Source organism: Hyperolius riggenbachi, chromosome 9, assembly GCF_040937935.1.
Source record: "Hyperolius riggenbachi isolate aHypRig1 chromosome 9, aHypRig1.pri, whole genome shotgun sequence".
Lineage (NCBI taxonomy): Eukaryota > Metazoa > Chordata > Amphibia > Anura > Hyperoliidae > Hyperolius > Hyperolius riggenbachi.
The window spans coordinates 51,340,648-51,363,707 of NC_090654.1; the positions used below are offsets into that span (position 1 = coordinate 51,340,648).

Genomic DNA, 23,060 nt, shown 5'->3' on the forward strand with positions numbered 1-23,060 from the left:
AGGGGGGGGGGGGGTAAATCACTTGTGTGCTTGGCCTTAAAGCTGCAGTGGCCTATTTAACAAAAAGTGGCCTGGACTTTGGGGGGGGGGGGGGGGGGGGGAGGAGGAGGTGGTCAAGCCTGTGGTCCTGAAGTGGTAGAATACAAAATAAAATCCTGGGATGTAAAAAAAAAAATAAAAAAAAAAATTAATTTTTAGGAGTAGGGGGATAAATACAATTGTTTATCTCATCAGTTTATTTTCACCTCAGGTTCACTTTAACCGATAAGATGGACACGCTCAGTAAGCATTAAAGACAAACGGTTTTTCAATATTTTATTGAAAAAAAAATGATAATACCGACATTGCTGCCCTGAATGACTGTACAGAAGCATTAGCCAACAGGATGAATCAAGTCTCCTAAGAGAGACCCAAACCGATGCCCTTCTTGAACTCACGCTCACAAAAGGTGAAATTAAAATATTTTTCTGACACTGGAGAAAAAACAAACAAAAAAAAAAAAATAAAGTTCTCGCACACTGTCCACAATTCTATAAAATGGGCCAAAACTGGTAAAAAGGAGAAAGAAAAAAACAAAAAACAAAACTGGGGTGTTTGAGGACATCACTGGTGGATGGACGCCACACAGGCGACGTGCCTGACCCGCTCTGTAGTCCTTGGAGGATGCACTTATAAACCGGAATTCCAAGTCCTGTGATCAGTGCACGCCCCGAGCTGAGGACTGGCCATGGTGGAGATGGTGTTAGAACAAGAGCGCCCCCATGCTTCCCACCTCACTCTGCTCCTTCACAAAGATCTCAAAGTACTGATAGATGATGGTGACGGCCAGCAGGATTCCAGTGCCTGAGCCGATGGCACCCAAGAAGTCCGCCAGGACAGAGAGCGCGCCGATGCAGAGACCGCCAAACGCCGCAGCTGTCGGGATGTACCTAGAGTGATGGAAACATGGGGGTGATTTCATTGCAGAGATTAAAAGCAGATTATAAAGAGAAAACTGTTCCTGGCACTTTCCATTTTACTACTTCTGACTGAAGTCAATCCTGATGTAATTTCCTCCCTTACTCCCCCCCCCCCCATAGAAACTGCACGGTCATATCTAGCTTGCTTTGTAAACACATGTGAGCACAGCATAGATCGTATTTCAGAAGCTCTGCCTTTCTCAGCCTGTCACACTGAGCTGCCCTCAACCAAATCAGTGAGGAGCAGAAATGTGGGAGGGGAGATGACAAGCTTCCTTCTTTTCAGCATTGTACCAAACAGAGCCAGGATGACTGAGGTAATATTACACTATATTTGGGATGTGTGCAATGCAGGATCAGGTTGTAGAATGCACAATAAAAACAGAGCAGTGAGTAAATGGAATTTGATTTTGTGGCTGACAATCCCACTTTAAAGAGAACCCGAGGTGTGTTTAAAGAATGCATACAGAGGCTGGATCTGCCTATACAGCCCAGCCTCTGTTGCTATCCCAAACCCCACTAAGGTCCTCCTGCACTCTGCAATCCCTCATAAATCACAGCCATGCTGTGAGGCTGTGTTTACATCTGTAGTGTCAGTCTCAGCTGCTCCCCCGCCTCCTGCATAGCTCCGGTCCCTGCCCCCGTCCCTTCCCTCCAATCAGCAGGGAGGGAAGGGATGCAGGCAGGGACTGGAGATCTGCAGGAGGCGGGGAGAGCAGCAGACTGACACTATAGAGATAAACACAGCCAGCTCTGACAAGCTGCTTGTCAGCAGCATGGCTGTGATTTATGAGGGATTGCAGAATGCAGGGGGACCTTAGGGGGGTTTGGGATAGCAACAGAGGCTGGGCTGTATAGGCAGATCCAGCCTCTGTATGCAGATAATATTCTTCAAACCCACCTCGGGTTCTCTTTAAAGATCATTCACTGTTAAAGCGAAGAGATCAGGGCACAAGTACTATACAGATAGTAGTCAGCTATAGCCGAGCGGTGTATACCGTTCAATGCAGAAGAAAAGAGTGATGATGCGGCAGTGTATGATTGAGTGCTTCTGGCAGGTGGGGTAAGTACTAACAAAATACACTCATTTATCGCTGTTGTACACAAATACAGCATGCACACACTGGATTCCTGGCAGGGACATAAGGATGAGCGAGTGATGACCGAAATGCAGTTTCACCTTCCGCTAAAATGAAACAGCCTGTATGTGGGTGTGGCAGAGAGGATTACTTCCCTTGTTTGCCAGTGTGCAGCACACTGCTCTCCATTCTCCCCACTTCCTGCTGTGAAGGCGGAAGTGTCAGGAAGATCTAGAGCAGTGTGTAGCACAGCAGCGAGAGGCAGCAACAAAGGTGAGTTATGCCTTTTTTTTTTCTTCTTACAATGTAATGTACAGAACTGCAATGGGAAGGACGCATTTTTCCTTCAACCAAATTGGAATTTCACTTACAAAAAAAGTAAAAACAACTCAGTGAAAGATAATATTTAACTACGTAGAAAAAAAAAAGAAAAATATGGATGTAAGCAGTAAGCAATACACAATCAACTGAGACGTTACAAGAGCTGAGGACTATATAAATTCTGAGGGACTCACCGGTTGAGCTCGTGCACCATGGAGGTCTCCCTGTGTCCTCTCATCACCATCTGCTGCTCTTTGAGCTGTTTGGCCACCTGTGGACAGACAAAACAGAGTTCATACAGGCTGAGCATACAGAGGGAGGACTAGTTAATAACAGCCACTGCTTCTCACACTCACATCTTTAGCAGAGGAGCCGGACACTTCAATCCAGGTCTTGGAGAAGAAGGCGCAGGAGCCCAGCATGAAGACGATGTAAACCACCGCATGTACCGGATCATCTAGCACCGAACCAAACGACTCCGGCGGAGACAAGTAGTAACACAGCCCACCGACAGGGTAAGCCCGAGCTGGTCCGCCGGTTGAGGTGTCCTAAAACAATACAAAATGAGTGAGGTGGTCAGAGCATGGGATACAGTAATCTGCAGCACAATATAGGAAAGTCATTAAAGTTTAAGAAAAGCAATAAATTAATCCAGGTGATGGTGGGCTTTACATATCAAGAAAGATTGGACAAAATGGGTTTATTAAAGCACACATGAAATGTAAAAACTGCATATACTGGTTTATATTCTTATTGATCAACCTGGGGCCCCTATTCCCTTGGTCCAGCACCTCCGCACTGACGCGTGATTGGAAGTGCCCTCATTGATATATAGGGGGCAGATGTTTATGCTGACCACATGGACCAGCCAGTGCGCTTGTACTTGATTGATCTCTCCTATAGATGTGCACGCGTTGACCTCACTCCTCTGCGAAGTATCCAAGTTGCTATAAACTCAAATCAGTAAAACAACATAGCGTAATCCAGTACACGGAATATGAGTCCACTCCTTCAGGGGCGTGGCTTCCGGCAGACGGGTTAGACGCATGTACAAGCTGCAGCGGCGGTGAGCCTGAGATTTTATGTGAGATATGCGCATATCAACTTCATCTTTGTGAGTGCAATTTTTTAACTTTTACATAAATAAAACAGTATTACGCTATGCAAAATGTCTGTTTGAGTTCAAGGAGGATACTGGATTGTGTATATGGTAACATCTATAGAAGATTAAACAAACGCCATACAAACGCTATTGCTGGTCATCTTGAGGTCAGCCATTATATGCGGTGAGCGCAACTTGGTACTATTTGCATGTCTAGGAGCACTGGTGGTTTGCTGTCTGCACTGAGGTGAAGGAGTGGACTCATATTCCGTGTACTGGATTACGCTATGTTGTTTTACTGATTTGAGTTTATAGCAACTTGGATACTTCGCAGAGGAGTGAGGTCAACGCGTGCACATCTATAGGAGAGATCAATCAAGTACAAGCGCACTGGCTGGTCCATGTGGTCAGCATAAACATCTGGTGAGCGTACAATTTGCTCATAGGCGTGAGGTGGAAGTATACACAGTGTGTTGGTGCACGGTGATTATCACAATATATGTGACAGTATTACGCTATGTTTTGTTCCATGTATATTCCTTTGAGGTAATTCGTATCTTGGAGAACGTGGATTCCGGTGAAGATTGAGATATCAACCAATGTTGTCATTGCTGATCTATAACATAATCAGCAACAACATCTGGTGAGAGGATTATATGTACTGAAGGGAAGATAAGGACTATGTTATAATGTGCACAGCGGTTGCATGATGAATCTTTTTGGGGAGATACTTACAGACCAGGTGCCCAGGAGGTTGACCAGCAGGTTACCGCTGAAGCGGGCAGAAAGCATCTGAGAGATGACATACAAGTTGGAGACCAATGCGGACTGCAGGATGATGGGGATGTTGGAGGTGTAGAACAGCTTAATGGGGTAAGTGTTGTACTGGCCACGGTAGCGGGCAGACTTGATGGGCAGGTCAACTCTGAAGCCCTATAAGAGACAAAAAGGTTAGAACCACTTCAACACTAATATAACATCACAATACTGATCAGCCTAAAGCTTGTAAAGACTCAATGAACTAATATACTGCACGCACCTGGAAGTATATCACCACGGCAAAGACAAATATGGTGGCAATCAGGTTCATGAGGTTGGGCAGGTTCTGTCGGTAAAAGGCTTCTCTGAGAGCGCGGACCTTGTCAGTACGAGTGGCCAGGAGGTGGAACAGGGCAATAATGGCTCCTTCAAATTCTGTACCTGTAAATGCAAAACATACAAATAAGGTAGGAGAAGGGACAAGCAAGCAAAAAAAAGTCTGGATTTTGGGAAGAAATTAAACCTTCACCCTGTAAAAGCATCAACTGTGTGATAAGCCAGACTGACATCGCCGTCCTCAGTACAATTCTACTGACACAGCTCTGGCCACTGATTTTCACCAACAACGAAAAAATAATGCACTGGATACAGGCTTGCGCATGTTACCATGCAATCTCAACCTCACACTACTATGCCAGGAGCAGAACCCATATAATTAACTAACTACACCCACAGAAATGGGACACAAGCATGATTTAAAGCACGCAAGAGCCTCTCTGATACATATTGCTACTTTTAGGGTAGATCTCGCCCCACTTCCTGTGGTGACAGTTGCAACAGAGAATAGGGGAATCCCTTCAGAGTGTCAGCAGTAAGTAGCACTGGGAGGGCTTATAGCTTGTCAAGTATTGACTACAGTGTCACCAGCCAATAGGCTATGCGGAGGCCTTATACGCACAGAAGGCTTGTCCAGCAGTTACTGGACCTGAACTCTTGCACAGGACAGAAGGAAAAATAGACTAATCACAAGTTGCAATTTGAGCTCTCAGCTGTCAGCTGGCTTCCTCGGCAGAGCAGCTAATATGTAAACACAGGATGTTATCCCTAGGTCTACTTCCATGAAAGCAGGAAGTAGACACTGCAGGTTTATTGCAGGATTTGTATAAGCTGTAATATAGAAATGTTTTCTTTACTAACATGTAACATAGAAATGTTTTCAATCACTTCCATCGCTTTCCATAGTGTAAAAGGAAACCTGAGGTGAGAGGGATATGGAGGCTGCCATATTCATCTCCTTGTAAACAATGCTAGTTGCCTTACAGCCCTGTTGATCTTCTAGCATAAGTAGTGTCTGCGTCAAAACCCTGGAACAAGCATATGGCTAATCCAGTAAAACCTGAGTGGGCTGAGTCAGAGTACCTGATCTGCATAGGCTTGTTCAAGGTCTATGGCTAAAGGTATTAGAGGCAGAGGATCAGCAGCACAGCCAGGTAACTGGTATAACTTAAAGTGAACCCAAAATAAAAATACAAGATTTCATAAATAAAATGTATTTTCTAAATTATAATAAATAGCAGCCTTTTTTTCAGCTGCATGATGACAAATATAAAATATTTTAAATTTATTGGAGAAACTCCTCCCTTTCTTTCATATTGCCGGGACAGAATCCGGAAAACTGGTGGAGTAGGTGGTGTCCAGCAAAGGAGGAATTGCTAATGGCTGCCACCTGTATAATCCTAGTTATGGAAAGAGAGGGGTGGAAAGCATGCACTGAAATGCTCATAGGCCTGAAGGAGTGTTTATTTATCTTTGTATGTGTCAGAGTGGTGCAACTACATATTTTGAATTAAAAAAAATGTTTGGTTTGGGTCCACTTTAAAAGGAAATAAATAGCCTCCATATTACTCTCACCTCAGGTTCCCTTTAAAGAGACACTGAAGCGGAAAAAAAATATGATATAATGAATTGGTTGTGTACTATGAATAATTACTAGAAGATTAGCAGCAAAAAAAATATTCTCATATTTTTATTTTCAGGTATATAGTGTTTTTTCTAACATTGCATCATTCTATAAAATGTGCAGATTACACAACATTCAGCATTCAAAATGATTCTTTCAGAGCAGTCTGAAGTAATGACCTCTCCTCTGGCAGAGGAAAAGTAAATAGTTCAATAACACTTGAGATAATAAAAGTCAGATAACAGCCCTCTCCACGACTTCGAAAGTTGCAGAGCTTAATTGCTTTTTTGCTTAGAGATAACAACTGGAGTTTCTTAACTCTTCCTGTACTGGAAACAATTAGACTGATGTATCTGATCTTAATGTTTTATTTCTTAGCTGTACTACACATACAAATCATAATATCATTTTTTTTTCGCTTCAGTGTCTCTTTAAAGGTTATTATGCTGTTGCTTATCTTTTAGAGCAGAGAGGAAGTTCTGAGTTCAGGTCTGCTTTAAGCTTTGAGTCTACTGGCCACAGAATCCCGCTGCAATTTAAAGCGGGATTTGTCAGCATAAAAATCAAATTTCAACAGCACCTGGTCTGAGTGTATTAAGTGATAAAGATGCTAATCCTGCATTCAAAACTTTACTGTGATGATTTGGAGTTATCACATACTTTAGGAGCACTGGCCCTTTAGTAGTGGGTGCCAAACAGTTGCATGCTGAGGGTTCGTTTTATCTATAATATATTCCTCCTCTTCCATTTCCCTGCCTAGCTGCTTATTTGAAACCTGAGCCCCTGCTCACTTGTGTTTACAAGCAAGGCTGAGGTGACTCAGCGATTGGAGAAAAGAAAAAAAAAGTAAAGGGCAGAAATGACATCATGATTTAGCCTTAACTGTGGGCAACATACATGGTTTCACATGAGTAGAAACAAAGAGAGGGAGTGCTGGCACTGCAGGAGCCGTCCTCTTATCCGGGGGAGGAGAAGGGCAGCCTCCGTAGAAGCGCAAACGCGCGAAACGGCCGTCAGGCTCTGCACCCTCCGCACCATTCACAGATGCCTATGGTATGTGTCATTAACTTTTTGTATGGACAGTATCCTGTATTTGTTCACGATTTTAACAATTTGGAATTAAAGTGTATGACAGCAGTGCCGGCGCTTTCCTCTTTCTTTATGTATACAACATACATGGTTCCCACCAGGAACAGAATTCTCTTAATTTACTATTTAACATTCACTGAAATAAAAAAGTACAATACATGTGTTATGCAAGTACATCAAGTATTTATGTACTTATATATTTTTTCCCTGGCTAATCCTACTGCTTTAATGTGTGGTGTCAGTGTCAGATTTATGGTGTGGTTATCAGGCAATAGAAAAAACAAAAAACCCACCACATCGACATAACTCAGTGCAGTAACCCCCTTTCCACTGCTTGTGCCCAGTGCTAACAAGCGACCAGCCACTTCACAAGGTCAGCTGACAGGAAGTGAATTAACTGCCTTCAACCTCCCATGTGAAAGAGACCTTACTCTATGATGTCACTAGCAAAAGATACAGGCAATAATAATCCTCCAACTAAAGTTCTAACCCTGCTATGCATTATATACACAATCACACAAGTAAAAGGCAACTTCTTAGGTCTCCATGCTGTACCTCTGCCAGTGTTGACTGTGGTAGGGCTGAAGGCTTTCCACACGATGGTCTCGCAGATGTTGGTAGCGATGAAGAGGGAGATTCCAGAGCCCAGACCGTATCCCTTCTGGAGCAGCTCGTCCAGGAGCAGAACGATGAGACCGGCAACAAAGAGCTGAGGAGGGAATGGATAAGCTGTAATGGCTGCACATAGCACTGAGGTGGCATAAGTTTCACTGAGGAGGCATGAACTACGAGGTACCTGGATGGTGATGAGAAGACAGATGCCAGCACCCATCTCTGAGGGATCGCCGTACATTCCAGTCATGACATATACGATGGCTTGACCAATTGTGATGATCATACCGAATACTGAAAGGGAGAAAGACAATACATAAATGTAAAGACAACCTCTAACCAGGAACTGTAACCTGTGTAGGTCATTAGAGAGCAGCACTAGTCACTATGCTTTTACTCAATCACTTTCTTCGCTTTCCATAGCGTTTCAAAAGTACTATTGGTTCCTCTTAACGGACCACAGGATGTTCTAAAATGTCCTACTACCGCCCCCCCCCCCCCCCCCCCCCCCTCCCCAGCCGCTACTGTCCCTCAGTGATCGACACCCCCCCACCCCTGCTGCACTTACCAGTCAGAAGATTCACATACAAAAGTAAAACAACAAAAAAAATAAATAAATCACATTTTACAAACTTTAAGTTCAATAAAAATAAATGAATATATCCTTCACCACAACCCTGCGGGGGTCACAATCTAATCCCTACCATAGTCATATCTCTATGCATGTCTCGTATATAGTGTATTTATCATAGTCTAGGGGCAATTTAGGGGGAAGCCATTAACTTTTCTGTATGTTTTGGGGTTTGGGAGGAAACCGTAGTACCTGAAGGAAACCCATGCAGAAACGGGAAGAACATACAAACTCAGGCGGGTGCGTTCAGTAGGCCACCTTACTGCTTAGGTACTTTCCTCACCCAGGAATTGACCCCTGGTCTCTCACAGCAAAGGGGGTGCCCTGGGCCAGGACACTCAGCTCAATAGATGAGTAAATGCCCAAATACTTTAAAGATAAGTAATCTGTTCAGCGTCTCATATCAGAAAAGGCCTAACTTATAGAGTCTACTTGAAAGCAATGGCCTTGCTCTTTCTGCTGCACTCTTGTTTGCCAAGTGGACCACGTTCAGATCTATAGCAGTCACCATATTATCCTCATTCCTCACAGTAGAGTCGGTGGTATCATTAATACTACATCTAATCTGCACGTCTCACTCTCCTCCCCAAGTCTTTCCTGCACAGCTCAGGCTTTATATAATGTTGATAGAAAACAGGGAATCTGTAAAACACACGTGCTCTGCAGATGGGCATCAGAGTATAACTCACATTTCTGCGCCCCGTTGAACAAAGCTCTGTCCTTTGGTGTGTCTCCTACTTCGATAATCTTGGCACCAGCCAGAAGCTGCATGATGAGGCCAGAGGTGACGATTGGCGAAATACCCAGCTCCATCAAAGTACCTAGGAAGAGAAGGAGATCTCCTCAGTGCATTGTATGCAACATGGACATTTCTGCAGATTGCCTATAAGCAATGGTTATAGCTATACACACACTCTACATTATCCTGTTAAATGATCGCCAGTGATCATTTTGTTTGCACACACCGCAGGAACTTCAAAGGAAGTTTCTACAATAATCAACAACTGCTGTTTGTTAGAAGAGATTAACAGCGAAATACGGCTTGCATGCAAGCTTAATGCAAAGTGTATGCATCCTGGAACTGATGCCAAACAAATTCCACAGGAATTGTATCAGATTGGCCCAATTCTAATGCCTGGAACCTACTATGCAATTTTCAGTCAGATTGACAGTTGAATCGATTATTTCCACATTTTTTTTGTGATCGATTTTGTCTAGAAGTGATCGAAAAATCATCAGAAATCAGTTGGGACCTGTCAGAAATAATTTAGAATAATAAATTAAGTTCATAACTTAAAGTGAATGTTTACCGTTTCAAAAAAGAAAAAGTCAGATACTCACCTAAGGAGAGGGAAGGCTCGGTCCTAATGAGCCTTCCCTCTCCTCTCCCGGTGCCGCGCAGGATCCCCCGTGGCAGTATTCGACCAGTTCGGTCAAATACTGCCACTTCCGCATGCCGAGGGGAGCTTTCGAAAGCCTTCGGGAGCACTCGGGCTCCCGAGGACGGGGCCGCTCCACACTACGCATGCGCCTTCTATGACGTGCTCGCGCGTACGTAGTATAGAGCGGCCCGTCTTCGGAAGCCCAAGTGCTTCCGAAGTCCCTGCGGCGGCGGACACGAATGGGGGAGCCAGCGCAGCACCGAGGGCACCGGGAGAGGAGAGGGAAGGCTCATTAGGACCGAGCCTTCCCTCTCCTTAGGTGAGTATCTGACTTTTTTTTATAGCGGTACCCATTGGCTTTAAGTGTGCCGTAGGAAGTAATGACTTAGCCCTTGTCTTTATGTGCACCTCCATATTCTCCAGGAAGAGCCAGAGCTGCGGTAGTTTGAAGTGCCTGTGCCCCTGACATGCATGCCACAATGCATGCTGGGAGACAGAATTTTGATGTGATGACATCTCCTGGCCGAAAGATGTGCTCACATGAAAGGAATACATCTCCCAGTATGCACAGCGGCAGTCAGGACCGAACGGCATCACCACGGGCACTTCAAAGTCAGAGCTGTGGAGTTGAGTCAAAGCAATTTTGGGTACCTGGAGTTGGAGGTTTCATAAAGTGAGGAGTTGGATGCTTTCCGACCACACAGCCCTGTTCAAAATACAGTGCAGGTCTCTCTGGAGAAGTGCATTATGTGTTCTGTAAGATAGGTGGTTGGGTTCCTTTAAAAATGTCTCCTTTTATAATGTTTGAAGGACACAAAAAGGAATAAATGACAATTATTACTCCCATGTAATGCCCAAACCAATGGTAGACTGTGGAAAGCGAGAACAGCAGTTAGTGGAAGTGACTATCTTGGAAGCAAATTCCTTGTATGTTTTCACTTCCCCAAAGGGCATAACATCATGGCAGCTAAAGCCATTTTCTGCCTGTAAAGGGAAATGCATTTTTTCTTGTTTGTTTTAGTTAACCACTTAAAGGGAACCAGAGATGAAGCACCCTTGTGTATTTTACCATATATATCAGTAAGAATATTAGAGAAAACACTTACCATGCTCTCTGTTTCATCCTCACTGCTAAAAGTGTCTGTTATCAGCTGTGATAAGAATCACGGACTGAGCATTCAGTCTGGCTTTGCAGAGAATAATTATAGCAGAGCCACAAGGGGGCAGGCTTGGGCTTGAAAAGACACCAGAGAAGACAGACTCAGCTATAATCTTTCCGTAGCAAAGCTAGACTGAGTGCTCAGTCGGGGATTCTTATCAGAGGTGTTAACAGTCAGATTAAACAGAGAACAATGAAACAAAGAGCAGATTAGGCGTTTACTGTCATGTTCCCACTGATTTATAAGGTAAAATCAAGAGGGTGCTTCATCTCTGGTTCTCTTTAAGTACCAGCGGTCTCTGCCCCCTTAAGGGCCAGAGACCGCTGGTACAGAAACTAGGGAATTCCGACGAATCACTGAACACCAGGAACCTGGGCCACCCACTCTGCTGTCTCTGACGGCAGAGTTTCTGTGAGCTGGTCAGGAGCCGCTTTCATTGGCTCCTGACTGTGTCTATCAATGTAAGCCAATGGGAGTTGCTTAAATTGATAGACACAGCCAGGAGCTGATTTCATTGGCTCACAAGGCTCTGCAGTCATAGAAACTGGCAGGGCGAGTGAGCTGCGACGAGATCGGCAGGAGCGATGAAAACGGCGGATGCTTGCAGTGGCGGTGAGTTGAAATCTACACCCTGGCAGCCAGATCAGCATCGAAACAGGGAGTGGATTTCAACTAGCGTGGTCCGAAAGTAGTTAAGGTAAACACTGCTCTTTCAGTTTACCATCATTTGATATGTTTATCTGACAATGTAAACAGTGTGTACACAAGAGGAACTTCAGTAAATCTGCAATACCTCTGTTAGAAGCCAAGATGACTCTCATCCAGTAAAATGGATCCGCGGAATCTGATGACATAATACCGAAAAGGGGAATCTGAAAAACAAGAAACAGTCAGTAAGCCACTCCCAAACCACAACTAGAACTAATCAGAGCTTCGGATAATGATTCCAGGGCTTCATACATGCTGTCGAGTTTAACAAGCTTACAGGTTTTCATTTGTGAGGTGTTGGGAACAAGGAAGGTGCTGGGAAGGCTATGAGTAGCAGAAGCATGCCAGAATATCACTAGAGAACACCACTTTATCAGAAGATATACTCCTGTCTATTTTACAGTAGGTGCTGGAATCTCAGGATGACTGATGCAGCTATTAAAACATTTACAGATAATATTTAGAAAAAGAGGCATGTGGGGGGTGGGGGTGTATACGTTAGAAAAGGAGCAGAATCACAAGATCTACTACAAAAGACACAACGCCAGTAAGAAAGACCTTTTGTACTTCAAGATCTCCAACATCTGTGTACTCACCTGACAACATACTAAGAAGATAAAGAGTGTGATGGCTGTCCATAATACTTTTTCTTTGAACTGAATCTGTATAACAAAAGAAACAATGGTTAGAAATGAGGGATCAATAAGGAAACCAATCCAATAACACACAGGAACGTGCTACAGCTAAAGAAAGACGGGCAACTGTCCCTTTTATCTCCCTACATATATTAAACAGAGCAAGCGTAGTATTAAAAAAAAGGAGATGTTACTTTTCCTATTGAATAATCTCCCCAGAATTCAGCTATACTTAATGCTCTAAAATATGTAGATAGTAAGCCTCTGGCAGGTTCCTACCACCTAGTGTATCCAACTTTATCATGCATGCCATCATCGGGTACCCTACTGCAGAATGACTTGGAAAGAACAATGTGCTCTCTAATGGTGTGTACACACCTCTGACAGATGTTACCTGTCGGGTATCAGGACCTGCTCCTCTTACACGACATAGCTGGGATGCACAGACATGAGCTGTGTAGCTATGCAGGGGGGGGGGGGGGGGGGGGGGGGGGGAGTAGATCTGCCGGGCAGACTACGCACGGGTTGGGGGTTGCCGTACACACGCCTGATTATCGGCTGAGGCGGTCGTTGTTCCGTGATGGAATACTTTAAATACTACCTAGAATCATGATTTCACAGCAAATCACAATGCAGGAATGGCAGCACTCTCCGGTAACACAGTGTCCACTCACCTTTCTTTCTGGTTTTTGAATCTCTGGCAAAATTGCACAGAAGGGCTTAATTACTTCAAGGAATTTGACTGCGGAAAAACAAAACCAAGAGTTAAAGATGTAAACATGCAAAACGTCAATACCCATTTTTAACTATAACCTTCAGGCTAGGCCAGGCATGGGCAAACTCGGCCCTCCAGCTGTTACAGAACTACAAGTCCCACAATGCATTTGCCTTTATGAGTCATGACTGTGGCTGTCAGACTCCTGCAATGCATTGTGGGGCTTGTAGTTCCTTAACAGCTGGAGGGCCAAGTTTGCCCATGCCTGGGCTAGGCTCACAGTAGACGCAACGCAACGTTCTTGATAACAGCATGAACTTAACAGATCAGGAAAGAGGTGCTACACATTGTCAGCATGTTGCATTGCATACAGTCAATGAAAAGTATGCTTCACAGCCACTGATAATGCGGTTTGTGGTAATGTACTGCAGACAGTACGTTGGGGGTGCCACACACCGTTATACCGAACTGCACCCGCAGCATAGGTGGTGCACTACAGTGCTGCCATTACGTCACAACGCACTACTGTGAACCTCGCTTGGGCCTATGTTAGATAAATGCAATTATATCGGCGCAGGCAAGTAAAATATTTGTGGAATTTAATATGGGATACAGGGACTAGCAAAAGGACTGGCTGATAACCTGACGGTAGAATGTAGGTATAATGAGCTAAATATAAAATTAAAAATAATATTAAACTGTACCTGCCACAAATACATTTTAGTGGAGGCCAAATTCTGCACTGTCTAGGTTTAAAAAAAAAAAAAGACTGTAGCATGAACTACCCATTGTCCAACACCGATTTCACTGTTTACTAATGATCCTACTGGCTACATGTGTTCAGCTGCGAAAAGCTGCCTCCACCACATGTGTAAAAGATAGTTACTAAAAAAAAACCACCCTCTAAAATACAGATCCTTTAGGCTAGAGATGTGATGGGAAATTCAACAAGGAAGTTTCTGGTGCTCTACAAAAAAAGCAGGATCTTTCCTTGGCTGGAGAGGAACTTTGCAAAGGACTAATCAGGGTTGGAAGGTTAAGGATTGGTACACATCAGCATGAAGACAAACAGCTGTCAGGTAATTAAACCAATAGTTTCCAAATCTGATGTACAAAGTTCTGCCAGCTGGAATTCTGCTTCCTGTGGAGCAAGAAATCCACTTGAATTTAAATTTTCATCCCACCACTACACAACACTCGAAAACTCTGTAAAACAGCCTCGGGCAAGATACAAATATTTGCATTGTCCATACATGCAAAGCATGATTATGTCAAAGATACATTAGCAATTCAGAGAACAACTTTATTAAGTCTGGCAAGGTCTGTAAGTTAAAAAGTTGAGACAAGGCGATAGGGATATCAATAATTCCAGCTGGTACAGTACGCAACTTTGATGCAAATTATAGGCAGCTTAAAGCCGCATCTACACGCGTAGATGCGGCCGCGATGTTCCTTATCAATCGAGCCGATAAGATCCGACAGGACGGATCTCCCCACCGCCGATTCCCTGCTCACTCCCCGCGAGGGGACAATGGCAGGGACTCGAGCAGAAGATAAGCGGCGCCGGCGGGGAATCGAATGCAGCGCACGCGCGGCGAGCGGGGACGCGCGGAAGAAACGATCTGGCGGCTAATCGAGCTGCCGGATCGCAGCCTCATCTACCCGTGTAGATGAGGCTTAAAAGACAACTTTAACAAGAGGGATATGGGGGCTTCCATATTTAATTCATTTTAAGCAATACTAGTTGCCTGGCAGACCTGCTGATCCTCTGCCTCTGATACCTTTACTCATAAACCCTGAACAAGCAAATGCAGGTGTTTGTGACCATGCATGGGCTCACAAGTAGTTACGAGTCCCTAAGGACTCAAATTCGTGATTTAAATGAGGCTTAATTGCCTCAGGTGTGCGGCTGGATGAGAGGGGGTTAGTTGCCTATAAGTCTATCGTCCTCCCTGCACTCCAAACAGCTTGCACGCATCCAATTGGACAAGTTGCAAGCCTCACCACCATGCACTTCCTCCGTCCGGCTTGAAGGAGGAAGTGCGCGTAGTGAGGCTTACAATGTATCCAATAGGATGCGTGCAAGCTGTTTGGAGCGCAGGAAGGACAATGGACTTGTGGGTAACTAACCCTCTCATCCAGCCGCACATGAGGCAATTAAGCCTCATTTAAATCACGAATCCTTAAGGACTCATAACTACTCGTGAGCCCATGCCTGTTTGTGACATTATTGTCAGATCTGACAGGATTAGCTGCATGCTTGTTTCTGGTGTTATTGTTCAAAAGAAAATAAATATGGCAGCCTCCATATTCTTTTCAGTTCTTTAAATTTACTGTCAGTTTTGCTTGGCCCACTTCTAAAGCTGTATACAATTTTCATGCAAACAAGGACTACAAAAAACACCCCAAAAAACTATGAAACACAACACAATACATTGCTATTAAAGTTGCACAAATATATGTACACACATATACATAGGAAAGAACCTAAGGGAAGTATAATGATGATAGGATACAGCTGGGCAATCAGTGACATGCAACTCTTCCAGAGCAACCTAGAAAAGCAAGTAATCCGCATGCACATCAGTGATTATGAGTGCCCAGAGATGAGAGGGAATCCCCAGGTCAAAAAATGTGACCAAGGTACTGTAAGGTAAAAGCAGAACATTGCTGAAGAGGTGGTGGCTAAGGGCAAAACCATAACATGAGTAATGTGAGGAACACTAAGGTCAGAGACAGAAGCCCAAGGACCAGAAGTCCAGTGACAAGGGAAATCCACAGGTACTCGGTGATGAGGGAGTCACTTGGGGCAGCCAGTGGTGAATGGTCACTAAGGGCACAGCCAGGTCCCCAGTGATGAAGGGTCACTCGGGGCACAGCCAGTGATGAATGGTCACTAAGGGCTCAGCCAGGTCTCCAGTGACGAGGGGTCACTCAGTGTATAGCCAGGTCCCCAGTGATGAATAGTTACTAAGGGCACAGCCAGGTCCCCAGTGATGAGAGGTCACTCAGGAGCACAGCTAGGTCTCCAGTGATGAGGGGTCACTCAGGAGCACAGCTAGGTCTCCAGTGATGAGGGGTCACTCAGGAGCACAGCTAGGTCTCCAGTGATGAGGATTACTCGGTGTATAGCCAGGTCCCCAGTGATGTGGGAGTCCCAGCATTGAGCTGATATGGTCCAGTGATGAGGGGTCAAAGCCAGGACCCCCAGTGATGAGGGGGCACAGCCAGGTCCCCAGTGATGAGGGGTCACTCAGGGCAGGCAGTGGTGAATGGTCACTAAGGGCACAGCCAGGTCCCCAGTGATGAGGGGTCACTAAGGGCACAGCCAGGACCCCAGTGATGAAGTGTCACTAAGGGCACAGCCAGGACCCCAGTGATGAGGGGGGCACAGCCAGGTCCCCAGTGATGAGGGGTCACTCAGTGTATAGCCAGGTCCCCAGTGATGAATGGTCACTAAGGGCACAGCCAGGTCTCCAGTGATGAGGGGGGCACTGCCAGGTCCCCAGTGATGATGGGTCACTCAGTGTATAGCCAGGTCCCCAGTGATGAGGGGTCACTCAGTGTATAGCCAGGTCCCCAGTGATGAGGGGTCACTCAGTGTATAGCCAGGTCCCCAAGTGATGAGGGGTCACTCAGTGTATAGCCAGGTCCCCAGTGATGAATGGTCACTAAGGGCACAGCCAGGTATCCAGTGATGAGTGGGGCACAGCCAGGTATCCAATGATGAATGGTCACTAAGGGCACAGCCAGGTCCCCAGTGATGATGGGTCACTCAGTGTACAGCCAGGTACCCAGAGATGTGGGAGTCCCAGCATTGAGCTGACAGGGTCGAGTGATGAGGGTAGCAATGCACCCATTCATGTAGAGCCGTCGCCAGGCAGAAGCAGGAAGCTGCAGGGATACTCACTGCCCATGGTGTCGGTGGGGTGTCGGGCCGGGCGGGGTGTGCAGGCGCCGCGCTCTCTCCTCGCACTGACTGGCAACCGCCGCTTTCAGCACTGAAGAATTTCCCGAGACACGTCACCGCTCCCGAGCACCGCTAACACACACACGTCAGTCACCGGAAAGAGAGAGCCCGGCCACTTCCACTTCCTGCCACGCTCAGCGGCATTCCACACGAGCAGGAGGGGCGCTACCTCGGCAGCCATCTTACATCCTGGCAGCTAGAGCTGTAAACGTAGAATATGTCCCGACACGTCGAGCTCGGTGGATATAAACCATCCCCCTCAGCTCTGCAGCCGCCCGTCGGCACGATAACGTTCTACTTTTAATTTGCTTTATTAGGGTTGTCACCGCCTGGGTCTATGTACCCTTGCCCTGATCTAAAATGGCGGCGCTATGGTAGCCGGAGCAATGACGTCAGTTCCGGTAAATGACTTGGGCTGGGTGAGAGAGCGCTGACTGTCGCTTCTGCGATTGGTTGAGAGTTAATGCGTCACCTTCGGGCCATGTTAGTTTTGGGCAGAATTAACACGTCCCCATTGTAGGGAAGGTAGAGAGTGGAGCTGTTGCTTCAATTAGAAAAAGCTGAGCTAGAATCTTGCATGCAGCTGCCAAGGTGCTCCTAGTCCTGTGTCAATCACAAAGAATACAAGGCTGATATTATGCTAGGTACACACTATGGGCTGGTGCACACCGAGCTGGTTTTTTAGCATTTTTGCAGCCGCTTGCGGCTGCGGATACGCTTGGTCAATGTATCTCAATGGGGTGGTTCACACCAGAGCGGGAGGCGTTTTGCTGAAACGCATACTCCCGGGGTGAGGCATTTTTTGGATTGCGGAGGCGTTTCTGCCTCCAATGTAAAGTATAGGAAAAACGCAAACCGCTCTGAAAAACGGCAGTTCAGAGCAGTTTTGCAGGCGTTTTTGTTACAGAAGCTGTTCAGTAACAGCTTTACTGTAACAATATATGAAATCTACTCCAAAAACCGCAAAATGCTAGGTGAAACGCTACAGAAAAATAAGAAAAAGCGTTTCAAAATCTGCTAGCATTTTGCGGATCTGCTAGCGGGTTTTGGTGTGCACCAGGCCTAAGAAATTTTCTGGCAGATTTACTGTCAGATTATTTCCAACATGTCATGCTGTAAGTGCAAAAAGGCCGGCACCATCCAACGTAATTTTCATGCTCTTTTATTGTCAATTCATCACAGCAAATACATTATTATTATTATTATTATTTAGTATTTATATAGCGCCGACATATTACGCAGCGCTGTACAGTGTATATATATATCTTGTCACTAACTGTCCCTCAAAGGAGCTCACAATCTAATCCCTACCATTGCCATATGTCTATATTATGTAGTGTAAGTACTGTAGTCTAGGGCCAATTTTAGGGGGAGCCAATTAACTTATCCGTATGTTTTTGGAATGTGGGAGGAAACCGGAGTGCCCGGAGGAAACCCACGCAGACACGGAGAGAACATACAAACTCTTTGCAGATAGTGCCCTGGCTGGGATTCGAACCAGGGACCCAGCGCTGCAAGGCGAGAGAGCTAACCACTACGCCACCGTGCTGCCCTACATAGCGACATTTCGAGGATAACCTCTTTTTCAAGCTCCTGCTGCGAGTGAAGTACATTTAAACAACAGATAAACATCCTTATATACTATCCATGAAGTGCACCCAACCAATAAACATCAAGTTTCATTACCACCAATCATAATGGTCCTTGTATATAGCGGACCTGATGGGGAACTACATTATCCTTTAACCACTGGTGCATTCAAATGTGAGACCCTCCTACTCCCACACACCCACCTTGGATCGCGTCGGCATCTCCTAGGTGTCAGCCCTCACCGCCGCCCCTGCCTGGCCGCGATTGCGGACCTGACAGAGGACTGGCGTGTTGACGCATTCGTGGCCGTACGCATGCGCAGCCATGTTGCGTCAGGCCGACACTGCATGACGAGTGCTGCGGGACCCGCCCGCCGTTTCTCGTCACTAGTTGTTACTCGGAGACACCGGCGCATCCAATCAGAGGAGACCAGGAAGTAAACACAGTGGCATGCGGCCAATGGTCCGCAATAGCCGCTGTGTTGCGTAACCTAGTAAACACATCTCAATATGCAGATCTATCATAACTCTCACTGTTAAATTATTGTATATGGCTATACATTGTTGCAAGTACCCATATTAATTTAGACATAGCACATTTATGAATATAGCTCAGTTAAATCAAACTATACAAATGAAATAATATTAATACATGCCAAATATACATGATATGAAAAATAAATCAATGAAAGCAAAAATAAAAAATAAAAATAAATGAATACGTATATTTGTATACACCAGTATATATATGTTTACATACACTAGTATATCCAATATTGAGTAGGGGGAGGGAACTACTACATGTGTCAGGTGGTATCACCTAATGTGGGACTATCATGTAAAACTAACATGTCTGGATACAATGCAGTCAAAAGGGTCTCCTTATATAAACAGTATTAAATCTAGTTCCCTATTAAAGAGAATCTGTATTGTTAAAATCGCACAAAAGTAAACATACCAGTGCGTTAGGGGACATCTCCTATTACCCTCTGTCACAATTTTGCCGCTCCTCGCCGCATTAAAAGTGGTTAAAAACAGTTTTTAAACGTTTGTTTATAAACAAACAAAATGGCCACCAAAACAGGAAGTAGGTTGATGTACAGTATGTCCACACATAGAAAATACATCCATACACAAGCAGGCTGTATACACCCTTCCTTTTGAATCTCAAGAGATCATTTGTGTGTTTCTTTCCCCCTGCAGCTATCTTCCACTGAAGTGTCATGCTGTTTCTTTCTGCAGAGTGCAGACAGCTCTGCCTGTATGTAATTCCTCAGTATGTGAAAGCCCAGCTAGCTCAGAGGACGATTTATCCAGCTTGTAAAAGATAATAGAGAAGAGAGAAGCTGCCCTAATCTAAATAATACACAGGCAGTGTGCAGAGAGGGGCCTGGAGGGGGGAGATGCATCACAGAACCACAACACTGAAGAACTTGGCAGCCTTCCAGACACAGGCTTACAAGTCTGACAAGAGAGAGATAAGCTGATTTATTACAGAGATGGTGATAGTAGAACGTGCTGCAGTAAGCCAGAACATATTAGAATAGCTTTTGGAACTTTTAGGATGATAAAAAACAGGATGCAATTTTTGTTACGGAGTCTCTTTAAGACCCCTCGGCTCCATTGTATCCAGAGTTTTTATCCAAAATGCCTCTCTCCACAATAACTTTTTTATCCTATCTCCACCTCTTCTCAATGGCATCACTTGTTCTATTACCATAAATCTCAGCTGGCTGGCATTGTGTTTAGCCTGAGTGAAGTGGTAAGCAACCGCCTGGTCTATTAGTTGTTCCCGAATTGCATGTTTATGCGATGACAATCTTTTTTTTCAACTTTTGCGTTGTTTGTCCCACATATAATAGCCCACATGGGCATTTCAGGGCATATACCACATAAGAGGAGTCACAAGTATGACATCCTCTAATTTTATACTTAATTCCGCGATGAGGATGGACTATCTCCTGTCCTCTAATTACCGAGCTACAATGTACACAGTTGAAGCATGGATATGTGCCTCTCCTAGTGGTCACACATGCAGGCCCTTGCTTACCACCCGTATTGGCATGAACTAGTTGATCTCTTAACCACTTAAAGAGACACTGTAACAACAAAAACCTCCCCTGGGGGGTACTCACCTCGGGTGGGGGAAGCCTCCGGATCCTAATGAGGCTTCCCACGCCGTCCTCTGTCCCACGGGGGTCTCGCCGCAGCCCTCCGAACAGCCGGCGACTGTGCCGACTGTCAGTTCAATATTTACCTTTGCTGGCTCCAGCGGGGGCGCTGTGGCGACTTTCGGCACGGAAATAGACGGAAATACCCGATCTCCGTCGGGTCCGCTCTACTGCGCAGGCGCCGGAAACTTGCGCCTGCGCAGTAGAGCAGACCCGACGGCGATCGGGTATTTCCGCCTACTTCGGCGCCGAGAGGCATCAGAGCGCCTGCGCAGGAGCCAGGAAGGTAAATAATGACGTCACCGCTGCCCGGACTGCACGGAGGGCTACAGCGAGACCCCCGAGGGACGCAGGACGGCGTGGGAAGCCTCATTAGGATCCTGAGGCTTCCCCCACCCGAGGTGAGTACCCCCCAGGGGCCGTTTTGGCGTTACAGTTCCTCTTTAAGGACTGCAGTCATAAAACCCCTTAAGGACCAGAGCCTTTTTTTCCATTCGGACCACTGCAGCTTTCACGGTTTATTGCTCAGTCATACAACCTACCACCTAAATGAATTTTACCTCCTTTTCTTGTCACTAATACAGCTTTCTTTCGGTGCTATTTGATTGCTGCTGCGAGTTTTACTTTTTATTATATTCATCAAAAAAGACATGAATTTTGTCAAAAAAATGACTTTTTTAACTTCCTGTGCTGACATTTTTCAAATAAAGTAAAATTTCCTATACATTTGAGCGCGAAAGTTATTCTGCTACATGTCTTTGATAAAAAAAAAAAACATTCAGTGTATATTTATTGGATTGGGTAAAAGTTATAGCGTTTACAAACTATGGTGCCAAAAGTGAATTTTCCCATTTTCAAGCATTTCTGACTTTTCTGCGCACCTGTCAGGTTTCATGAGGGGCTAAAATTCCAGGATAGTACAAATACCCCCCAAATGACCCCATTTTGGAAAGAAGACATCCCAAAGTATTCAGTGAGAGGCATGGTGAGTTCATAGAAGATTTTATTTTTTGTCACAAGTTAGCGGAAAATGACACTTTGTAACAAAAAAAAAAAAGTTTCCATTTCTTCTAACTTGCGACAAAAAAAAATGAAATCTGCCACAGACTCACTATGCTCCTCTCTGAATACCTTGAAGTGTCTACTTTCCAAAATGGGGTCATTTGTGGGGTGTGTTCACTGTCCTGGCATTTTGGGGGGTGCCTAATTGTAAGCACCCCTGTAACGCCTAAAGATGCTCATTGGACTTTGGGCCCCTTAGCGCAGTTAGGCTGCAAAAAAGTGCCACACATGTGGTATTGCCGTACTCAGGAGAAGTAGTATAATGTGTTTTGGGGTGTATTTTTACACATACCCATGCTGGGTGGGAGAAATATCTCCGTAGATGACAATTTTTTTATTTTTTTTACACACAATTGTCAATTTATAGAGATATTTCTCCCACTCAGCATGGGTATGTGGAAAAATACACCCCAAAACACATTATACTACTTCTCCTGAGTACGGCGATACCACATGTGTGGCACTTTTTTGCACCCTAACTGCGCTAAGGGGCCCAAAGTCCAATGAGTACCTTTAGGATTTCACAGGTCATTTTGAGAAATTTCGTTTCAAGACTGCTCCTCACGGTTTAGGGCCCCTAAAATGCCAGGACAGTATAGGAATCCCACAAATTACCCCATTTTAGAAAGAAGACACCCCAAGGTATTCCATTAGGAGTATGGTGAGTTCATAGAAGATTTTTTTTTTTTGTCACAAGTTAGCGGAAATTGATTTTAATTGTTTTTTTTCACAAAGTGTCATTTTCCGCTAACTTGTGACAAAAATAAAATCTTCTATGAACTCACCATACTCCTAACGGAATACCTTGGGGTGTCTTCTTTCTAAAATGGGGTCATTTGTGGGGTTCCTATACTGCCCTGGCATTTTAGGGGCCCTAAACCGTGAGGAGTAGTCTTGAAACCAAATGTCGCAAAATGACCTGTGAAATCCTAAAGGTACTCATTGGACTTTGGGCCCCTTAGCGCACTTAGGGTGCAAAAAAGTGCCACACATGTGGTACCGCCGTACTCAGGAGAAGTAGTATAATGTGTTTAAACTTTTGGGGTGTATTTTTACACATACAGATGCTAGGTGGGAGAAATATCTCTGTAAATGACAATTATTTGATTTTTTTTACACACAATTGTCCATTTACAGAGAGATTTCTCCCACCCAG

The 23,060-nt window shown here is 45.0% G+C and overlaps 1 protein-coding gene across 1 annotated transcript; it reads right to left on the reverse strand.

Annotated features, from left to right (window-relative positions):
- Positions 1–301: 301 nt before the first annotated feature.
- On the reverse strand, positions 302–17,211 carry SEC61A1 (SEC61 translocon subunit alpha 1). The gene is made up of 12 exons (XM_068252736.1): positions 17,023–17,211; positions 13,072–13,139; positions 12,359–12,424; positions 11,848–11,926; positions 9,202–9,333; positions 8,066–8,175; positions 7,825–7,978; positions 4,501–4,661; positions 4,197–4,394; positions 2,716–2,907; positions 2,554–2,630; positions 302–929 (listed from the first exon to the last, which is right to left on the reverse strand). The coding sequence occupies exons 1-12, from the start codon at positions 17,027–17,029 to the stop codon at positions 743–745; spliced, it is 1,431 nt and encodes a 476-aa protein (XP_068108837.1). The 5' UTR covers positions 17,030–17,211; the 3' UTR covers positions 302–742.
- Positions 17,212–23,060: the final 5,849 nt, after the last annotated feature.

Excerpts from the sequence above, each read along its gene's own strand:
- SEC61A1 (XM_068252736.1), bottom strand. Across the intron at positions 12,425-13,071 it reads TTCAAAAACCAGAAAGAAAG|ATTCAGTTCAAAGAAAAAGT; the intron begins GTGAGTGGACAC and ends TTTGTTATACAG. Across the intron at positions 2,908-4,196 it reads ACCTCCTGGGCACCTGGTCT|GACACCTCAACCGGCGGACC; the intron begins GTAAGTATCTCC and ends GTATTGTTTTAG.